At 44.3% G+C, this 23,694-nt stretch overlaps 1 protein-coding gene across 4 annotated transcripts in view; it reads left to right on the top strand.

Moving 5' to 3' along the window:
- Nucleotides 1-23,694, top strand: part of LOC141198608 (uncharacterized) — a 540,563-nt gene that overhangs the window by 171,322 nt on the left and 345,547 nt on the right. Inside the window, exons 1-4 of one of the 4 annotated variants that reach the window (XM_073663039.1) lie at nt 3,544-3,602; nt 17,860-18,009; nt 18,139-18,315; nt 18,399-18,522. In XM_073663039.1, the coding sequence (XP_073519140.1) occupies nt 17,932-18,009; nt 18,139-18,315; nt 18,399-18,522 (379 nt within the window). In that variant the 5' untranslated portion in view covers nt 3,544-3,602; nt 17,860-17,931. Of the gene's footprint in view, nt 1-3,543; nt 3,603-16,030; nt 16,085-17,859; nt 18,010-18,138; nt 18,316-18,398; nt 18,523-23,694 lie in introns of those variants that run through there. The other 3 variants (XM_073663040.1, XM_073663041.1, XM_073663034.1) reach the window with 3 other exon arrangements.

Here is a 23,694-nt window from a genome sequence, read left to right as displayed (position 1 = left end):
GGACAGTGACATAAGTTTTGGAATTTTAGCAGTTTACCAAAAGATATTCAAGATAAAATTATATAATCAATCTGGGCTTATAGTGCCAACTTTCAGCTTTAATTTGAAGGTATTAACATCCTAATTGGAGTAAAGGTTTAGAAATTACAGCTCTGTTATATGGAGCCGCCTCTTTTGGTCAATTCTCAAAAGCTCTTTCATTGGCTGTATGGGCTCTTCTCTCATTAATCCATCATCAATGAAGCAAGTAAAAGGTCTTGAGCTGATTCCAGGTGTGGCTTTTGTATTTGGAAGCTGTTGCTATGAACCCATAACACAGAAAGATGCTCTCAATGGAAGTGAAAAGATCAAATCACCAAAGGGATTGCAGAAATGTTAGGAGTGACCAAATTAACAGTTTGATACATTCTGCAAAAAAAAGTGCACTGTTGAGCTTGGAAACTCAAAAAGTTGTGGACGTCCACTGAACAAAAACAGTGGTGGCTGATTGAATAATTCTTTCCATGGTGAAGAAAAGCCCCTTTACAATATCAACCTAAAGCCCCCGTCTCACATAGCGATATCGCTAGCGAGATTGCTGCTGTGTCACGGTTTTGGTGACGCAACAGCGACCTCACCAGCGATGTCGCTATGTGTGACACTTTGCAGCGATCAGGCCCCTGCTGTGAGGTCGCTGATCGCTGCAAAATATCCTGGACCATTTTTTGGTCGTTGGCCTCCCGCTGGCCAGCACACATCGCTGTGTGTGACCAGCGGGACCAACAATCAGGCTGGTATCCATGGTAAACAGCGGGTTACTAAGTGCGCGCGTGCCCCTAGTAACACGATGTTTACCATGGATACCATCGGGTCACTAGGGGCACGCGCGCACTTAGTAACCCGCTGTTTACCATGGATACCACTCTGCTACGGTGCGCGGGAGGTTACCGTTCACCTTAGCAGAGTCGTATCCATGATAAACATCTGGTTACTAAGTGCGCGTATGCCCCTAGTAACCCGATGTTTACCATAGTTACCAGCCTGCTTCTGCTTCAGCAGCAGGCTGGTAACCGGGAGCAGGACATCGTGGACGATATCGCTGCTTCCCTCATCGCTGGTGAGCCTGCCTGTTTGACAGCTCACCAGCGATGTATTAGCGATGCAGCAACGATCCCTGACAGGTCGTATCGTTGTCGGGATCGCTGCTGCATCGCTTAGTGTGACGGGGCCTTAAGTGATGAACACTGTCCAGGAAGTAGGTGTTTTTTAGTGTCTAGGTCCAACATAAAAGAGAAGACTTCAAGAGAGAGCAAATACAGAGGGTTCACCACAAGGTGCAAAGCATTAATGAGCCTTAAAAATACAAAGGCTAGATTAGACAATATGAGGCGGGTGTGTAGTACCGTGCCACGGCCACTACCAGAAGACAGCTAGCTCCGCAAGTGAGTATTTCTGGACGGCAACAATAAGTGATCGGCAGGGGAGTCGGGTGTTTGACCCCAACCCATCAAACATCGATGACCTATCCTAAGGATAGATCATCAATGAAAAAGTAGTGGACAACCTCTTTTAGTTGCCCCATTACTTTTGAGCCCTCGAAATGAAGAGGCTTTGTAGACCAATGGATGCAATTCCTAAACGTTTCACAGGGTATTTTTGTTCAACCCCTTTTTTTGTATCATTTTAAATCCAAATTAGTGGCTTGCGGAGCTTAAATCACGAATATTCAGTCACATTCCAAATACTTCTGGACCTAACTGTATTCATATATTTTCTAATGATGAGCAAGCATGCTTGCCACTGCTCGATACTTAATAGATCATCGCGGTGCTCGGATTTTCAATCAAATATCTCTGGTGCCATAGTTCCTGCCCCACATGTTTCGCGGATGTTAGACAACCATTAAACACACAGGGATTGCCTGCCTTACACGGTAATGCCGTGTTGCCATGTTGGCTACTTGAATTACTGTGATTGCCGGCCGCATTCCTTCATCTGGTTTTATACTCGAACAAGTAATGAGCGCACCCCGATGACTGATTAAGTATCGAGCAATGGCGAGCACGCTCGCTCATCACTAATATTTACAATACATGGACAGATATTGCATCTCTCATACACGCGCGGCTCCGCTCCGTACACCTCATACACACGCGGCTCTGCTCTGTACACCACGTACACGTGGCTCCGCTCCGTACACGCGCGGCTCCGCTCCGTACACCTCGTACACGCGCGGCTCCGCTCCGTACACCTCATACACACGCGGCTCCGTTCTGTACACCTTGTACACGTGCGGCTCCACTCCGTACATGTGCGGCTCCGCTCCGTATGCCTCGTACACGCGCGGCTCCGCTCCATACACCTCGTACACACGTTGCTCCGCTCGGACACCTCGTACACGCGGCTCCGCTCCCTACACCTCGTACACACGCGGCTCCGCTCCGTACACCTCGTACACACGCGGCTCCGTTCCGTACACCTCTTACACACGCGGCTCTGCTCCGTACACCTTGTACACACGCGGCTCTGCTCCGTACACCTTGTACACACGCGGCTCTGCTCCGTACACCTCGTACACGCGCGGCTCTGCTCCGTACACCTCGTACACGCGCGGCTCCGTACACCTCGTACACGCGCGGCTCCGCTCCGTACACCTCGTACACGCGCGGCTCCGCTCCGTACACCTCGTACACGCGCGGCTCCGCTCCGTACACCTCGTACACGCGCGGCTCCGCTCCGTACACCTCGTACACGCGCGGCTCCGCTCCGTACACCTCGTACACGCGCGGTTCCGCTCCGTACACCTCGTACACGCGCGGCTCCGCTCCGTACACCTCGTACACGCGCGGCTCCGCTCCGTACACCTCGTACACGCGCGGCTCCGCTCCGTACACCTCGTACACGCGCGGCTCCGCTCCGTACACCTCGTACACGCGCGGCTCCGCTCCGTACACCTCGTACACGCGCGGCTCCGCTCCGTACACCTCGTACACGCGCGGCTCCGCTCCGTACACCTCGTACACGCGCGGCTCCGCTCCGTACACCTCGTACACGCGCGGCTCCGCTCCGTACACCTCGTACACGCGCGGCTCCGCTCCGTACACCTCGTACACACGCGGCTCCGCTCCGTACACCTCGTACACACGCGGCTCCGCCCGTACACCTCGTACACACGCGGCTCCGCTCCGTACACCTCGTACACACGCGGCTCCGCTCCGTACACCTCGTACACACGCGGCTCCGCTCCGTACACCTCGTACACACGCGGCTCTGCTCCGTACACCTCGTACACACGCGGCTCTGCTCCGTACACCTCGTACACACGCGGCTCCGCTCCGTACACCTCGTACACACGCGGCTCTGCTCCGTACACCTCGTACACACGCGGCTCTGCTCCGTACACCTCGTACACACGCGGCTCTGCTACATCCACACTGTAAACCCCTCCTGACCCCACACATAAACTTCAGCTCATCCAGCACCATGACAACCAGCACAGCAGAGTCCTGCATCCACTGAGGCCCCTGATCATGTGACTTCTGACTCCTCCCCTCCTGTGACCTCATCACAGGTCCTGTGGGCACCGAGCAGCCATATATGTGGTGGCGGCTCTGCAGGTGGAGGTATGTGGAGACCCCATTACTGGGCGCAGGGGGCATTAACCCCTTCAGCACGGAGACTCTTTTGGGGGTCTTGTGTTGCCCCTTTATAAGAATCATAAGGTTTTTGTTCTGTTTCCTGTAATAGATACATACGACCCAACTATGGAGACAGGAAGGTGGAAACGTATTGTTCTCATAGTACAGGACCCCTTTACTGGCCCCACAGTGTAATGCCCCCATTATGCCCCTTATGCAGGATGTATGATGCCCCCCACACAGTATAATGCCCCCATTGTGCCCCTTATGCAGGATGTATGATGCCCCCACAGTGTAATGCCCCCATTATACCCCTTATGCAGGATGTATGATGCCCCCACACAGTGTAATGCCCCCATTATGCCCCTTATGCAGTATGTATGATGCCCCCACACAGTGTAATGCCCCCATTATGCCCCTTATGCAAGATGTATGATGCCCCCACACAGTGTAATGCCCCCATTATGCCCCTTATGCAGGATGTATGATGCCCCCACACAGTTTAATGCCCCAATTATGCCCCTTATGCACGATGTATGATGCTCCCCACACAGTTTAATGCCCCAATTATGCCCCTTATTTAGTATGTATGATGCCCCCCACACAATGTAATGTTCCCCCAGTACCGCTTGAGGTTTTACAGTTGGAATAATCCCTCTGGAAAATGGTTTTCCCTCTGCCTGCTCCCCTCCATGTATACCCTCGAGCATGTATACATGCATGTAGGGGAGCAGGCCTTACTAGATATCGAGGCTTTGTACAGTAATATACCGCACGAGGATGATATCAGAGGAGTAAGACATTTCTTGAAATCAAGATCAATAGAGTGTAGCAGACATAATGACTTCATCGAGGATCTTCTAAAATTCCCTCTTACTCAAAACTTCTTTCTTTTTGACAGGAAGTACTTCCACCAGCTCAGGGGTACTGCGATGGGGAGCCCCTGTACCTCCTTGTATGCTAACCTATTCCTGGACTGGTGGGAAGAAACCATAATATTCAGGGATGATCATAAAGTGGTGGCATCCATATATTGGGGTACAGTATAGATATATTGACTACATTTTTATCATCTGGTCAGGGACGAGTGAACAGTTTCTTGAATTTGTCAGGGAACTCAACATCAATAGAGTGGGCCTGAGATTTACATCTGATTTTTTTTTACCAGTTTCCTTTCCAGGATGTATTAATTTAGAAATAACAGGATTGGACCCTAGGGACACTCTACCATAAACCTACAAGCACTAATAAACTATTGAAGTGGGATAGCCACCACCTCATCCCCTAAAAAAAGGAAAACCCAATGGGTCAATTTTTACGGTTGAGAACTAACTGTACTAATGTCACAGATTCTAATATACAGCGAATATACATGAACACCAGATTCAGGGATAAGGGTTACCCACAGTACATTTTGGATTCCACACAATCGTTTGCAGAAAAACGAGAGAGATAGAAACCCCTCCATACCAGACCATGAGACCAAGAAAAAGATGGTGTTTTAAAACCTCACCTTGCCACCCCGCCTGACGTTACTATTACAAATATCAAAGAAGACTGACCGTCACTATCAAAATAGAAAACTGGTGTGTACAGGTGCTTACTAAGAGTAGCCATCTCCATATATAACAATCATATAAAGTAGTACTCTGTAACGCTAAGTATGCAAATATGAAAAATATGAAATTTGAATTGCATTACTGCTGTAGAAAGTAGAAATAACTGAGAAATCTTAGTGCTTAAATTGGCCAATTCATGTGTACCCGGCAGCCATGATAAGGAGTTTCTCTTTGCCAGGGCCTAAATAGTGTGAATCCTCTCTTGGGCCGGTTTCACATGTCCTTATATTTCCGGGACCGGAAAAACTGGTACCTGAGATATCCGTGTGTCCGTCTGTGGCAACCGTGTGCCGCCTGTGTGCAGCATCAGGATCACACGGACCGGCGCCTGGGAATCAGCGCTACAGTTAGCACTGTCCCCAAGCGCCGGGTGCTGAACACTGACTCATCCTGGTTCCCTGCACAAAGAAGACTGACCGTCCCTGCACCTCCTCATCTTCCATCTCCAAATTGTCGTCCATATCAGTGACAAACTGGAAGCACTGCCTCAGTGAAGCGGCAACAGGTTCTGTTGAAACTCTTTTCTTAAGGTGACAAACAGCACACCACTGCAGAGTTGTTGAAAGGTCTAACAGACCAGGCAGATCTGTGGCTCTCGCCACTGAACCTACAACCAGGTATGGTTGTGTGTGATAATGGTCTTAACCTGGTGGTGGCTCTGAAACTTGGCAAGCTCGTATACGCTCCATGCCTGGCCCACGTGCTCAACTTAATGGTTCAGCGTTTTCTGAAACCTACCCAGATTTGCCTGAGCTACTTGTGACGGTACACCGCATGTGCGCCCATTTCCGCAAGGCAGCCAAAGCTGTTGCCGGACTGGCAGTGCTGCAGCAGCTTTCAAGTTCGTGCTTACAGACTGTTGTGCAACGTGACCACGCACTGGAACTCCATATTACATGTGTTGGCAAAGCTTTGTGAGCAGAAGAAAGTTGTAGTTGAATACCAGCTACATCATGCTCGGCCTCCGCGCATAACAACCGAGAAGTAGGCATGGATGTCTGACATCTGTGAGATTATACCAAACTTTGAGGAATCGACAAAGAGGGTGAGTGGCAAAGATGCCATAATCAGGGTAACCAATCCGCTTCTGTGTCTACTCAAACACTCGCTGCTCACAATTATAGAGGAAGCTTTGCATGTGAACCAGGAGGAGATGGAGGAAGAATGAAGACAGGGTAATACTACCAAGCCCAGCCTCATGTCAACTTCTCTGGATGGGATGATAATGAGGAGGAGGAACAGGAGATGATTGCCTATGCTACAGAGGGTGCTAGCCACACCAGATTCATCCTATCTGTTTAGCGTGAATGGGGTGAAGAGGAGGAGGAGAGCGAGGAGGAAAAGGAGGAGATGGATAGTAGTCCTCCTGGTGAGGACAGGGAAGTCTGTTGGGAATCTGGCACACATGGCTGACTTTATGTCCCGCTGCTTTCCCGTGACGCTTGCGTTGCACGAAGTTTAGCCAACACTGATTACTGGTTGTTCACTCTTCTTGACCTATTCTACAAGCAGAACTTTCAATCTCTCCTTCCTGCAATGGAGAGGGCTAGTAAAATGGTGCAATACCAGAAGTCCCTAGTTGAACAATTAGTACAAAAATTACCATCTGACAACACTGGCAGCAGAGGTCATAGATCCTTGGACAACCGAGGAGCAGAGATGAAGGAGACTCAAACCAGGTCACACAGAGGCAGGGGGAGACTATCAAAGGTCTGGGACAGTTTCATTAGACCCTCCCAGTGCCCTAATGCACGGGATACTCTAACAAGGAGGGAAACGTTTTGGAACAGCATCCCCCATGATTCCTCTGTGCCATACAACTATAGGATATCCGAACTGGACATGTGGCATCAACTGTTTCTCTACGCCTTGGAGGTGATGGCCTGTCCTGACACTAGGGTTTTGTCAGAGTGGGTTTTTAGTGCCGCTGGGGCATAATAACTGATAGGTGCATCCTTCTGTCAAATGAAAAGGCTGACAGGTTGACTCATATCAAAATGAACAAGATCTAGATTGGCACAGGCTTTTCAACCCCACCGGATGACACTAGCAGAACATAAATCCAATTAAAATGTTCCTTTTTTTCTGGTGCATTCCCATACACCCCTTTTCCACTCAAACAAGTGTATACGGTTCATGGTTTATTATTTTCCGTGTCCTCCTCCTTATCCACCATATCAACAGGGTGATCGTGAGACCCTCGCTCTTATTTTTTTTACAGGGTGTGTATGATGCCCTTCGTCATCATTTTGAGAGGCCTACCTCTAAAAATCTCTTACACGCACACATATCTATGTGTATAATCCCCAGGGGGAAATGTTTTTCAGCCCTTGCACTTAGTGAATATGCTTTACCAATCTAGGAGTCCCACTCCTTTCAACTGGGATACAAATGTTTTCTGAGGCCCTCCTCTACGTCTCTTCTAAGCCATATTGAAATCCCTCCTTCTAATTTTTGGCTGCCCTTGCACTATCTAACAATTTTAACAGAATGTGTATGAGGACCTTTTTATGTCTAATACAGGGTATATCAGAGATCCTTCTCCTTCTTATTTTTGGCAGTTCTTAATAGGGAAAAGAAAATATGTAGCCTGAAAAGAACTTTTGTTTTAGGTTGTTGCAGCAGTAAATATTGTAGTGCGGCAGTGTTCACAATGTGCGGTAATGAGGCAGTGACCCAAGGAAAGTTCAACTTAAATGTCTTTATTTGCAAAAACTCACAATTTAAATGCAAATGATGTCCTCCGGATTGCAGCTGGGTGGTCCAAACGCCCGTGTAAACTGGTTGACGTGGGCGACTGCAGCGCTGTTTTCCTCTGAGGTGCGCCAGTAACATTGCCTTCACAGGCCTGTGTTATACCTTCACACAGGCTTGCAGTGCACAGAGTCTCCTGCACTGGAGCTAGCAAACAAACCACTGACATTCCCAAACCTTTGCTGCAGGTTTTTAAATGAAAACTGTTGACATGAGCCACTTGTAAGACTCGGGCTGGAGGGAGTGATCCACCCCACTTCCATCCTGTAGATCACTCCAAAAATAAAAGCCCATGTCGGGTTTTCTTAACCCAACTTCTTAAGCTTGACCTAGTCCAAACTTACTTTTATTTTGCACTACAACCATAGCTATGTCTGTGATTGCAATGCACTCTAGCGGGTTCAATAACCTTCTATGAGAATGCTGGGGGATACATACCATCTCTTGCATATGATCCTCCTCACTGCCTCACAATGGACTTTACCAGTCTAGGAGACACACTCCATACAAATGGGAAAAATTTCAGAAATCTCATGCATACTATTCCTTTTTTTTCCTGACATGGAAGACTGCTGCATTTTTGAAACAAGCAACATGTCAATTCTTTTAGCATTTTTCCAGCGTTTGTGCTGCATTTTTTCAAAATTGAAAGCAATGAGAAAGTGCAAAATGCAGTAAAAATGCTACGGGTGAACATAGCCTAAGGAGTGGAGGAGGCGGTTTTTTTTTCTCTTTTTATTTTTGCCGCTATGGTGCCCATAAATTGAGAAGGCTCGTGCGGCTCAGCACCAGACACCATCTCTTTTCCCATCATCACAATTTCAACGATCTCCACATTCCCACGATAGTGATGCAATTGAAAAAAATAGTAAATCAGGGAGTCGAAAACTCGCTGACACACCAATCAGCCTTTGCCTGTGAGTCTGAGACTCCGTGCACTGCAGGCACAATGACGTCACACCTGTAGGGCCTCAGTACTCACACTGTAAACAGTACTGTGTTGTTTTTTTTAAATATCAGGAATAGTGGGGGCATCATATTACGTGAAGGACTGTGGGGGCTCTCATACTGAGTGGGCGGCTGGTGGGGCTATTATACTGAGTGTGGGTCTGTGGTGGACTGTAAGGGCCTCCATACAGGGTGGGGGTCCTCATTTTGTGTAGCAGGCTGTTGTTGCCATAATACTGTGCGAGGTCCTGTGGGGGCCATCATACTGTGTGGGAGCCCTCATTCTGAGCTACATGGGCACACAGGAGAACAATTTTCTTGGTGATGAGTCAGATAGAGATAAGTAAGTGAGAAATGCAGACCTTTGGTCTATCTGGTTGCAAACTTAAATTTATATGGTGCTGTGTGTCAGGAGGGAGATATCAGATCTGATCCGATCTGAAGGAAAGCAAAGATTTAATGGCAATGTGAATCCAAATTCCAGGCAGGGAGCATAGCCGAGACAAAGAGCAGGGCGAGGTCCTTATCTCAGGCCAGGAGGCCTACTTGAACGGTATGGAAGGTCTAATTAAAGGGGATTAAGTTAAGGAAGGATTCCTTATCTTAGGCCAGGATTTAATCAAGGTCTATACTAGAGAAGAAGCCACAGTGTCTCTAAAGTGGGACGCAAGTTCTCCTACTGAAAGCTGAAGAAGCTGTGCCACTGCAAGGTGTGTGTGGCCCTCATCGAATGGACTTTGAGAGCACAAGTAACGAGTCGTACCAATGTACCTCAACCAATGAGGTCCTCACAAATCAACTGGGAGTTGCTCTGAGGGGCCATAGTGACACATCTCGACCGGTAAGGTCCCCACAGGGTATGAAGTGCCTTCCCACATTTTTTTCTTGCTGGCTGTCATAGCTTGTACAAACAAGTTATGTACCACCACATGTAACTGGAAAGTTCCTGACTCTGCATAATGCAGGAGAAGCATTCATAAAGTGTTGTGCCTGCTATCTGATGTATATAACTCTCATCAGGTTCTTGTTAAAGAAAAGTTTATTTTTAGACTTTGGTCTCCTGCATTCGACTCCACTCCAACTGGTCCGGACCTGCCAAGTACAACAGCAGCATGTGGTCTGTAGAGTCCGGGAATATGACTCGACTAAATATATTATATATAATGTATATACCGTATATATATAATATATATATTGTAATGCAGCTTCTTGCTGCATTGCTAAAATGTCCAGGGGGTGTGTTCTGGCTGACCATTTACCTCCCCCTCAGGTGACTGATCACATGTGTGTGACATTATCACAGGTCCTGTGTGCACAAAAGGATATATAAATCCTGGTGGTTTTGAAACAGTAGAGAGTGAGAGGCCTGGTGATGCCTGGAAGGCAGAGGCTGTATCCCTGTGTCCCGGATACCAGTAGCCTTGGAAGGCAAGAGGCTTGGTAGGCCTGGAGTGATGCCTGGAAGGCAGAGGCTGTATCCCTGTGTCCCGGATACCAGTAGCCTTGGAAGGCAATCGGCTTGGTAGGCAAGAGGCCTGCAAGGCGGAGGCTGGATCCCTGTGTGTGTGGGGGGGATACCGGTAGCCTTGGAAGGCACGCCACCTGGAGACTAAGTCTGGGGAGCCTTAAAGTCACAGCTGTGGCAGAACTGAGCTGATAGAAGCAGCTGAGACCCGGCAAAGGTAAATCGGCGCTATAAATGAATATTGTTGCTGTACCTTGCTGAAGTCTGTATTTGAAGTCAAGCAGGCATAGCTGCCACTGGAAAGGCTCTAGGATACATGTGTAACATTCCTGCGAGCTACTAAGATGGACTGTGTTCTAAGCGGTTTATGATGTGTAATAAACTGCTGAACTTCATATTACCGGAAAATGTTGCATGTGTGCTTTAATTGACCTGGTGAAGTGAGTGCCCCCAGCATGATGAATAGCGCTACCTTACAATATATATACAGTACAGACCAAAAGTTTGGACACACCTTTTCATTTAAAGATTTTTCTTGAAGGAGTTCCCAGAGATGCTTAGAACTTGTTGGCCCTCTTGCCTTCACTCTGCGGTCCAGCTCACCCCTAACCATCTCGATTGGCTTCAGGTCTGGTGACTGTGGAGGCCAGGTCATCTGGCGTAGCACCCCATCACTCTCCTTCTTGTTCAAATAGTCCCCCTTACTCAGCCTGGAGGTGTGTTTGGGGTCATTGTCCTGTTGAAAAATAAATGATGGTCCAACTAAACGCAAACCGGATTGAATAGCAAGCCGCTGCAAGATGCTGTGGTAGCCATGCTGGTTCAGTATGCCTTCAATTTTGAATAAATCCCCAACAGTGTCACCAGCAAAGCACCCCCACACCATCACACCTCCTCCTCCATGCTTCAGATATATATATATATATATATATATATATATATATATATATATATATATATATATATATATAAATATTCAACTATATACAGTACAGACCAAAAGTTTGGACACACCTTCTCATTTAAAGATTTTTCTCTATTTTCATGACTATGAAAATTGTACATTCACACTGAAGGCATCAAAACTATGAATTAACACATGTGGAATTATATACTTGCATGCTGGTTCAGTATGCCTTCAATTTTGAATAAATCTCCAACAGTGTCACCAGCAAAGCACCCCCACACCATCACACCTCCTTCTCCATGCTTCACGGTGGGAACCAGGCATGTTGAGTCTATCCGTTCACCTTTTCTGCGTCGCACAAAGACACGGTGGTTGGAACCAAAGATCTCAAATTTGGACTCATCAGACCAAAGCACAGATTTCCACTGGTCTAATGTCCATTCCTTGTGTTCTTTAGCCCAAACAAGTCTCTTCTGCTTGTTGCCTGTCCTTAGCAGTGGTTTCCTAGCAGCTATTTTACCATGAAGGCCAGCTGCACAAAGTCTCCTCTTAACAGTTGTTGTAGAGATGTGTCTGCTGCTAGAACTCTGTGTGGCATTGACCTGGTCTCTAATCTGAGCTGCTGTTAACCTGCGATTTCTGAGGCTGGTGACCTTGGATAAACTTATCCTCAGAAGCAGAGGTGACTCTTGGTCTTCCTTTCCTGGGGTGGTCCTCATGTGAGCCAGTTTTGTAGCGCTTGATGGTTTTTGCTGCTGCACTTGGGGACACTTTCAAAGTTTTCCCAATTTTTCGCACTGACTGACCCTCATTTCTTAAAGTAATGATGGCCACTCGTTTTTCCTTACTTAGCTGCTTTTTTTTTGCTGTAATACAAATTCTATCAGCTGTGTATCCACCAGACTTCTGCACAACATAACTGATGGTCCCAACCCAATTTATAAGGCAAGAAATCCCACTTATTAAACCTGACAGGGCACACCTGTGAAGTGAAAACCATTTCCGGTGACTACCTCTTGAAGCTCATCAAGAGAATGCCAAGAGTGTGCAAAGCAGTCATCAAAGCAAAAGGTGGCTACTTTGAAGAACCTAGAATATAAGACATATTTTCAGTTGTTTCACACTTTTTTGTTAAGTATATAATTCCACATGTGTTAATTCATAGTTTTGATGCCTTCATTGTGAATGTACAATTTTCATAGTCATGAAAATACAGAAAAATCTTTAAATGAGAAGGTGTGTCCAAACTTTTGGTCTTTACTGTGTATATATATATATATATATATATATTTTTTTTTTTTCTCCCTTAGAGGTCGGGGAGCCCAATAACATCTATTGCTGTTTGACCTGTGATTTCTATCTACGCCACTGTGTATAGGATAATAGAGTATATTAAAGTTGTTATGGACGAGACTTAACCACTTCGGACCAGAGCCTGTTTTTGCCTTCGTGACCGGGCCAATTTTTTCAATTCTGACCACTGTCACTTTATGATGTAATTACTCTGGAACGCTTCAACGGATTCCCCTGATTCTGAGATTGTTTTTTCGTGACATCAGGATAGTGGTAAAATGTCTTCGATATCACTTGCGTTTATTTGTGAAAAAATCGGAAATTTGGCGAAAATTTTGAAAATTTTGCAATTTTCAAACTTTGAATTTTCATGCCCTTAAATCAGAGAGATATGTCACACAAAATAGTTAATAAATAACATTTCCCACATGTTTACTTTACATCAGCACAATTTTGGAACCCCAATTTTTTTTTGTTAGGGAGCTATAAGGGTTAAAAGTTGACCAGCGATTTCTCATTTTTCCAACAAAATTTACAAAAACATTTTTTTAGGGACCACATCATATTTGAAGTCACTTTGAGGGGTCTTTATGACAGAAAATACCCAAGTGACACCATTCTAAAAACTGCACCCCTCAAGGTGCTCAAAACCACATTCAAGAACTTTATTAACCCTTCAGGTGCTTCACAGGAATTTTTGGAATGTGGAAGAAAAAAATTAACATTTAACTTTTTTCACAAAAATGTTACTTTAGACCCATTTTTTTTTATTTTCACAGGGGTAACAGGAAAAAATGGACCCCAAAATTTTTGTGCAATTTCTTTTGAGCGCGCTGATACCCCATATGTGGAGGCACACCACTGTTTGGGCGCACGGCAGGGTTTGGAAGGGAAGGAGCGCCATTTGACTTTTTGAATGTAAAATTTGTTTGAATAATTAGCGGACGCCATGTTGCATTTGGGGGGCCCCTAATGTGCCTAAACAGTGGAAACCCCCCACAAGTGACACCATTTTGGAAACTAGACCCCTTAGGGAACTTATCTAGATGTGTGGTGAGCACCTTGCACCCCCAGGTGCTTCACAGAAGTTTATAATATTGAGCCATAAAAATACAATTTTCACATTTTTCCCACAAAAAATGTTTTTCATTCCCTAATTTTGCATTATCATAAGGGTAACAGGAGAAATTGCACCATGAAATTTGTTGTGCAATTTCTCCTGAGTACGCCGATACCCCATATGTGGGGGAAAACCACTGCTTTGGTGTACGGCAGGGTTCGGAAGAGAAAGGAGAGCTATGTTGGCTGGGATAGGTTGCAGACACCATGTCACATTTGAAGAGTCGCTGACATGCCGAAACAGCAGAAACCCCCACAAGTGACCCCATTTTGTAAACTACACCTCTCAAGGAATTCATCTAGGGAAGTAGTGAGTATTTTTTAATTTTTAAATTTATACCATTGGGCAGTGAAAAAAGCATAATTATATTTTTACCGCAAAAAAATGTTTTACCCTCAGATTTTACATTTTCACACAGGGCAATGGGTAAAAATGGTGCCGAAATGTGTCACACAATTTCTTCTAAAAGTGTCAATACCCCATATGTGGCTGTATCGTACCGCTCAGCCATACGGCGAGATCTGGGGGGGACGGAGCGCTATTTGACAATTGGAGAACAAATTATTGTAGAATAGGCATTTGGATTTGGGAGCACAAAATTTTATGAATTTCTTTTGGGGGGCAAGCGCCATTTCGCTTTTCCAGAGCCTTTCTGCTACCAGTAACTTGGAAGTCCCTTATATTTTTAACAGATGACGGACCTGAGTGGGGACTAGCTTTTTTTGAGGACTGAGTTGAAGCTTTTATTGGGAACATTTTACCTAACATTTATCCGGCGCTCTAGGCTGAGCACTTACTTCGGGGTTTCCATCTAAATTTCCAAGTGATCTAATTCAGATGAAACCCCTGCGGGATCCATTCACTGTAATGAGGCAGCAGAGTTACTCTGGACTCCGTCTGGCCTCTGTTTAGCGGTGTCCTTTTTTTCAGAAGTGCACAAAACTGTGGCCAACCACACTTTTATGCACGCCTAAAACAAATGACACCGTGGGATCACAGGCCAGACGGCATTCACAGTGACCTATATCTGCCTCATTACAGGGAATCTTCCGTCATGGGTTCCGTCTGAATCACTTATTTCAGAGATTTACACGGAAACTCTGGCGTAAGTGCTCAGCGCAGAGCACAGGATAAATGTGAGCAGAGCATTACTGCGATCTTTGGGAGACATAATAAACAAATCAGTAGCAGGTGAAGAATTGGTTTTATTTATTTTTTACGCCGTTCCTCGTGTAATATAACTGATTAGATTACTTTATTCTTCGGGTCGGTGCGATTACAGAGATACCAGATTTATATCGGGTTTTTATGACTGACAGCTGTCATACACTAACAGACACTTTTTTTTTTGCAAAATCTAGTTTTTGCATCGCCATATTTTGAGAGCTATAATTTTTCCATATTTCGGCCGACAGAGTCATGTCACGGCTTGTTTTTTGCGGGACGAGTTGACATTTTTATTGGGTACGTGACATCTTTTGATCGCTTTCTATTCCGTTTTTTGGGAGGTAAAATTAACAAAAGCCAATAATTCAGGAATTGTTCTTTGAGGGTTTTTTTTATGCTGTCCTGCATGTGGTAAAAGTGATCAGGCAGCGTTATTCTTCGGGTCAGTACGTTTACAGCGATACTACACTTACTGTATATTTTTTTTTTTATGTTTTAGCGCTTTTACACAATAAAACAATTTTATAGAAAAAATATTTTTTTTGCATTGCTTTATTCTGAGCGCTATAACTTTTTTATTTTTCGGCTGATGGAGGTGTATGGCGGCTTTTTTTTTGCGGAACAAGATGACGTTTTCAGCGGTACCATTTTTATTTCCATTTTGCTTTTTGATCGCATTTTTTTCCACTTTTTGTTTGGCGATATGAGGAAAAAGCATAGTTTTTTGCTCCGTTTATTATTTATTTTTATTACGGTGTGCACAGAAGGAGTTAATTAGTGTGACAGGTTTATAGCTCGGGTTGTTTCGGACGCGGCGATACCAAATATGTATACTTTTTTTATTTTTGCATAAACATACGGATTTATCGGTTTAATGTTTTATTTATTTATTTTGTTGTTTTTTTTTTAACAGTTTGAAAACATTTTTTTTTATTTTTTTTACATTTTTACTTAGTCCCTGTATGGGACAATAATTTTTATTTTTCTGATCACTGATCTCATGTAATGTAATAGACATATATTACATTACATGAGATCTTCACTGACTGTTTCACAGTCAGAGTCTCCTGCCTGGCTTCAGAAGCAGGCTGAGCCAGGCAGGACACCATATATGGCAGAGCTGGAGGCGGTCATGTGACCTCCAGCTGCCATAGCAACCCAAGGTCCTGGAAGGTATCAGGGGTCTTCGGAGAGGTAAGTATACCACCCCCTCTCCTCCTGCTGTCTTCTATATGTCTCGATCACTATAGATTGTGGCATATAGAAGACAGCAAAGGGTTAACATCACTGGGACCTGATCCAATCAGGTCCCGATGATGTTCCCTGTCAGAGCTATCGCTCTGCACCGCTCCTGCAGCGCTTGCAGGACCCTGGGGGTCCTGAGCGCTGCGGGACCACCCACCGTTTTTAAACGTCCGTGCTGCACGGGTGGTCGGGAAGCGGTTAACTAACATTGTGCAGTGACTCTGTTTTCCGTATAGTGATGGATATTTTTTGTTGCTAAATCTTTTATATTGTTTTTTCACTTTTAACCTTTTACTAAACTTTTTTAAACAATTCTGATTAGTGCGATCATACAACATACAAGCCTCTGATTGCTCTGGTGCTGCACTGTACTACTGTAGTGCTGTGTATCATCACTGCCTGTCAGTGTAATACTAATTACCCCATACACATGAGTTAAGTGTTGGCTGAATGGTCATTTGGCAGATGGCTATCTCTCCTAACTCCCCTATACACACAAATGTTCAAGCTATGGTTGGTATAAGAGAGTCGGCTCCAGACTCCTCTACAGGAAGAGCAAACGGATTAGTCTCTGAAATTCACGATGCCAAATCCTTCTCTGCCCTGACATCATAGGTCAGAAGGCCCCAAATAAATTATATAGTCCACCAAACCTCCCAAAAATCAGTGCTTTCATGCAACTTTAGTCTAATGTGAATAGGGGGCGATAAAAGGTAACTTATTGGAAGCTGTCTCTGGCCCGGCATAGTAGACTTTCATACATTGCAGGCCCAGACACCATTATTAGGCATTTAAGTATTGTAGTAACTAAGTAGCTCCATATAATCGAGTACTTGGGGGAGGAGGGGCATTTAGCCCATCTGTGTCAAACCTTATTAGATGCCATGTTTGCTTTTGACAGCAGCAAGTGGTTAAACTACCAGGGTTTTTATTACAGCCGCACCTGTGCCATCCCTGCGGTGAACATCTATGTTCTGGTGCCCAAAAGAGTTAATTTTTTTTACAACAAATGTTTAACGTGTTAAAAAATAACAAAATATGTTCTTTGGTATTTGCATGTTTTTTTCTTTTTACAAGAATTGTTGGTGCCAATAATATCTACTTTTTTCTGGTGTTTTTCTTGTAATATAGGAATGCCTAATGCTAGAAATAAACCCCATAATACACTGTACATGGAGACTTTGTTATCAAATCATTTCTGCCCTCGGTGTTTGTGCAAACAAAACAGCTTTATAAATGCCTCAAACTTCTGTGTGTGAATCAGACATGAGATCTAACGTGATAGAAGATTACAGTCCGGGGAAGACGGGAAACATTCATATAGACGGCCGGTGGAGATGTAGTCAGTGACGGACTGTGGCTAACTATGTTTTAGAGCCGTAGTAGAAGATGTTTTCCTTATTATGAAGTAGTTATTTCCATGTCACGTGTAATAAATATCTCCTGCAGTATTGCTAATGCCGATTCCAGTGTCGGTAAATGAGACGAGAATTAGCTTTATGGAAGATGAGTCTATGAGAAACATGTTCAGCTGCAGACTCCGAGGAAGAAACTGCTTGTTGTCTGTGGCCTAAAATATAAAGGTTTTATTACTAGATGTAAAGAAAAAATGAAATACTGTAAAATAATAAATCTCCTCATATGTTTCCCTTATTATCTCCAGTAATTGTATTATTACACAGGATTTTTATGATGTTCCATCGGCTCATCTTCTTCTCATTCAGGTCTCTACAATATTGAATCCTCTCAATGAAGATCTTCTATATAAGAGAATTTTCCTGATTTACCCATCAAGGATGGGTATGGACAGAGACAAGATGGCAGAGAGGATATTACACCTCACCCTAGAGATCCTCTTCCGGGTTACTGGAGAGGTGAGAGATTCTGATGACGTCACATTACATCATTCTTATCTATGGAAATAACAGATGGACAGAACTGGAGAGGTGAGGACTCTGGAAATGTCTGTAGTGAGATTTATTAATGTGTCTCTCTATAACCAGGATTACACAGTAGTGAAGACCTCTAGTGAGCGCTGTCAGGACCCGGTGTCTGAGGGATGGGGAAGACCCCTGAGCCTAATCACTGGGCCTCCACCTCACCCTCTGATACATGAGGACATTAATGACCAGAAGATCCTAGAACTCACCTACAAGATGATTGAGCTGCTGACTGGAGAGGTGACACTGCTGGGAATGCTGGGACATTATACAGTAACGCTATGAAGGGATCGGGGGAATGACGGTATCATTGTATGTGTCAGGTTCCTATAAGGTGTCAGGATGTTTCCGTCTATTTCTCCATGGAGGAGTGGGTGTATTTAGAAGGACACAAAGATCTGTACAAGGACATCATGATGGAGGTTCCCCAGCCCCTCACATCACCAGGTAATAGACAGGACTAAATACACACAACCTATAATTATCTGTATGTAAAGAATGAATTCAGTCCCTGTATGTGTTTCCTCCAGATCTATCCAGTAAGAGGACAACACCAGAGAGATGTCCCCGTCCTCTTCTTCCACAGGACTGTAAACAAGAAGATCCCAATGTTCCTCAGGATCATCAGGTAGATGGAGAGAAGGTGTCATGAGATCTCCCCTATGATGTGTAGACGGCTGTGAAGGTCTTGTGTTCAGTCTTGTTTTATCCACCAGTATTATATGTTTTATACTTGTGTAATGAGAACGGTGGAGATGGCTGGATTAGAGCTGATCATAGATGGGACTTCTCCTTCTGTCTGTGACTTTTACAATATTTGTTTCAGGGTGAAGATCTGACCCATATTAATACTACAGAGACATATGTGAGGGGTGAAGATCAGTGTACAGAGGAGATTCCTACATATGACTACCCAGGTGGGTAGTAACCACTAAATGCAGAGAAGTCACAGATTCTTCCCAGTCACCGGCTGTGGCTGCTTTATTGGTCGTGTAGTCCGGTCATATCACAATCGTGTGATCACCATTTTGCCGCTAGAGCATAGCATTCTCCCCTAGTTACTCATTTTTCTGATGGAGACTGTTGAGTTTGATCATTTCAGTAGATGTGTTATTGTCTATAGTCACAGTTTTTTACTACAGTAGTTAGTGCCCAAAATACTGATTTAACCCCTTCCTGCAGCCAGATTTGTGTTCCTAATCAGGGCCCATTTTTCAAATCGTGTGTCACTTTATGTGGTGATAACTTTGGAATTCTTCACAAATGATAATAGGAAACAAATGGACCTTACAAATTATTTTCAAACTTCTCTTGAATCCGACAATCCCCTATATACGGTTGTACACTACTGTCTGGGCACATGGCAGGTTAAGAAGGGAAGGAGCGCCATTTAGCTATTTGAATGCAGATCTTGCTGGAATAGTTTACAGACACAATGTATTGGGAGCACTGTTCATGGTCACATGGCAGCTGAAAAGATGGCTACCATCTACTCCGGAGCTATCTACTCCGTTTTCCAGATCCCAGGGATTGTCTTGCTCATCACTTATTTAACCCCTCTACATGGATCTGGAGTTACACAGAGACCCCTAGGCTTGCGCCTCGGTGTTACCTGCTATTCTGTGGAGTGAGATGGAAAGAAGAATAGTCAGGTAGCCGGGTCAGAACCAAGAGGGCAGAGAAAATACAAAATCAGAAGACACAAGAGTAGTCAGTAAACAGGCCGAGGTCACAAGAGGAAACAAATACAAAAGCCGGGAGCTGAGCACAGAGGACTGAACCAGAGGAGGACAAGGCTGTATCTGGCAGCTTCCGGCAATATGCTTCCAGCTTTAGTAGGGTGTGGTGCTTTCCAAATGGCTGAAGCAGGGAGCAGATTACTCCAGCTGGACAGCACACACACCCATACTGCCAGACAGGATGGTACTACAGGTCCCAGGCACCCAAATCATAGTGGCTGGACAGAGCCTGTGCCGCCCAGAGCTTCTGGTTCTTACGCCGCCTCCATTACCAGCGCCCCCTGCAGGATGAATAAGTCATTGCCTGATGATAGAAACAGACGTCACAGGAGCAGATCCCAGAGGAGATGGGACCCACCATTTGCAGAAGCCCTTATATGTCACAATGTCAGAAAACCAGGGCTGTAGAAATCCCCATAAAGTGACTCCATTTTGGAAATTATAACCCTCAGTGAATTAATCTATAGGAGTAGTGACTATTTTGACTCCACAGCCAATTTCCTGGAAATTAGCACGCAGTGGATTTTGGTGAGTGAAAATTGCAAATACGAGGGTCAGTCAATAAGTAATGCCTCCTATTTTTTCTCCTTTTAATTGGCAAGAAATTCAAATGCAATTAGATAGGTTGAAAACCACAACATTAACGATTAATTTGTCACTTTTCAATATAAACTCCATCCATTTCCACAGTCTTTGTTTAACAAGGGCATGTATTCCAGCATGGTAAAAAGCATGGTCTTGCTTCCTAAGCCATTGACGCACGGACTTTTTCACGGCCTCCTCAAACTCAAAGTGAATCCCACGATGAGCTTCTTTTAGCAGCCCGAACAGATGGAAGGTCACCACGAATGATGTCATCGACTCGCTGAATGTTGCTTGGAGTCACTGCAGTTACTGGCCTGCCACTCCGCATTTTGTCAGTCAACGGTGATGGCCCTTCAGCTGTGTTACAGCGACAAACCCATCGTCTAACAGTACTGACATCCACTGTTGCATCACCGTACACATTTTTCAGTCTCTCATGAATTTGAATGAGCGTTTCACCTTCTGCATGCAAGAATTCAATCACAGAACGTTGTCTAATACGAACATCGATGTCAGCCATTTTGCAAGCAGATACAGTCCTGCCACCTGTTGGTGCAGGAAGTTGCAATTGCTGTGGATTGGAGAAGAAGGTTTGAGGAACTGTGCCAAATTCGAATATTTAACATAACTACCTTATTTAAGGAGAAAAAAAATAAGAGGCATTACTTAATGACTGACCCTCGTATATTAATTTATTACCCAACACATAGTGCCCAGATTGTGCTCCAGGAGACACACACCGTAAATTAAGTGGGTTCTTCTCACTATAGTAATGCCAAATACATGGAGGCTAAATGTGGTTTGGGTGCACTGCAAGGCTCAGAAGCTGAGGGGAGATTTGACTTTGGGAGAGTGGATATTGCTGGATTGGTTTATGGAAGCCATGTTGTTTTTCAAGAGCCTTTGAGCCACTAATAATATGAAAACATCTGTTTTTCCACTGATAGATGATGGACCTGAGTGGAGACTTGTTTTTTGTGAAATGAATTGAAGTTTTTATTGGTATTATTATCACTTACATAACATTGGTATGAAATGGAATGTAAAATTCAAGGATATTATATTAAAAAATAATATTTTTTTTATTCTTAGCAGATGACTGTATCAGGAGATCAGAGGGACAGCTGACATCTTCAATTTTTAAATCAAATGATCTTGAGATTACACAGTATACAATTGAAGTAAATACCATTACTCCAGATATACCATCATCCCTTCACAGCAAAGATCTGTCATCTGATCCTTTGAAACAGGTCCTGTCCTCTGATTCATTACCGACTACTAAGGAAAAAAAGAGTCACAAAATAAGCATTAAAAAACGAACTGCTCCTAAAGCAAAAAAGCCATCTTCACATTCAAAACCTGGAAATAGTTTTCCCCTCAAAAAGTCTCTTCTTAAACATCAAAAAATTCACACAGCAGAGACTAGATTTTCTTGTTCCAAGTGTGGGAAATGTTTTAACCATAAATCATATCTTGTTTGTCATGAGAGAACTCACACACAGGAGAAGCCATTTTCATGTTCAGAATGTGGGAAATGTTTTAACCGGAAATCAGATCTTGTTAGGCACCAAAGAATTCACACAGGGGAGAAGCTTTTTTCATGTTCGGAATGTGGGAAATGTATTAACCAGAAATCAGATTTTGTTAAGCACCAAAGAACCCACACAGGAGAGAAGCCTTTTTCATGTTCAGAATGTGGGAAAAGTTTTAACCGGAAAGCAAATCTTACTAGCCACCTCAGAATTCACACAGGGGAGAAGCCTTTTTCATGTTCAAAATGTGGGAAATGTTTTAACCGGAAAGCGAGTCTAGATATCCACAAGACAACCCACACAGGGGTGATGCCTTTTTCATGTTCAGAATGTGAGAAATGTTTTAACCAGAAATCAGATTTTGTTAGTCACCAGAGAACTCACACAGGGGTGATGCCTTTTTCCTGTTCAGAATGTGGGAAATGTTTTGTGAAGAAATCATCTCTTCTTAGTCACCAAAGAATTCACACAGGGGAGAAGCCTTTTTCATGTTTAGAATGTGGGAAATGTTTTGTAGAGAAATCAAATCTTAATAAACATCAGAGAACCCACAAAGGGGAGAAGCCTTTTTCATGTTCAGAATGTGGGAAATGCTTTAACAGGAAAGCGCATCTTGAAAGCCACCAGAGAACCCACATAGGGGATAAGCCTTTTTCATGTTCAGAATGTGGGAAATGTTTTGTTGAGAAATCAAATTTTAATAAACATCAGAGAAGCCACATAGGGGAGAAGCCTTTTTCATGTTCAGAATGTGGGAAATGCTTTAACCGGAAAGGGCATCTTGATAGCCACCAGAGAACTCACAGAGGGGAGAAGCCTTTTTCATGTCCAGAATGTGGGAAATGCTATAACCAGAAAGAGCATCTTGATAGACACCAGAGAACCCACACAGGGGAGAAGCCTTTTTCCTGTCAAAAGTGTGGCAAATGTTTTGTACAGAAATCATCTCTTCTTAGTCACCAAAGAAATCACACAGGGGAGAAGCCTTTATCATGTTCTTAATGTTGAATATGTTGGAAATCAACTCTTAATAAAAATCAGAGAAGTCACACCGGGGGGAAGCCTTTTTCATATTCAAAATGTTGGATATTTTTAACCGAAAATTATATCTCCTTAAAGGGGTTGTCCACTACTAAAGCAACCCCTTGTCATTCCTCATGTTTGGCCTGGCTAAAATAGCACTCATACTCACCGTTCCGGCGCTGTTCCTGCGTTGTCATCACTCGCATTTTCGGGGCTTATGTTAGGTTGTTACATCACTGGAGCCCTGCGCCCAATCAGCGCCGGATTCACTGTCCCCTTTTTCAGACTTATTGAACATCAACATGAAGCCAGGAGTGCGGCTGCTCTCTGACTTCCTCTTGATGTTCAATTTGTCCAACTGTGGAGACAGTGACGCCAGTGCTGATTGGGCATAGGGCTCACATGAGCCCAGGGAATGCAAGTGCCGACAATGCTGGAATGGCGCCGGCATGGGAGATTAGTTTGTGTTTTCACAGAAGAAAACCTGTATGTGTTTGAAAATGTGCATATTGCTCCCCCATCTTAATTAAACAGACGTGATAGAATTCTAATAATCCTTCTACACTGATTGGGGACAGTTCATCAGCATTTCTTTACGCGCAGACACTAATGTCTTCCTTGCAAATAAACTCCACATGTAATTGATGAGAACCGACTCATATCCATTGCATCCACACATGTCGTCCTCCACACCCTGTGGTTCCTGTGTTAAATCCAATATAGTGTTGGTGGCCTGG

This window comes from Phyllobates terribilis, unplaced genomic scaffold (assembly GCF_046119375.1).
Source record: "Phyllobates terribilis strain yellow unplaced genomic scaffold, ASM4611937v1 Scaffold_98__1_contigs__length_5973952, whole genome shotgun sequence".
NCBI classification, from domain to species: Eukaryota; Metazoa; Chordata; class Amphibia; order Anura; family Dendrobatidae; genus Phyllobates; species Phyllobates terribilis.
The sequence above is the reverse complement of the archived record's forward strand: the minus strand, read 5'-3'. Positions and strand labels throughout refer to the sequence as shown.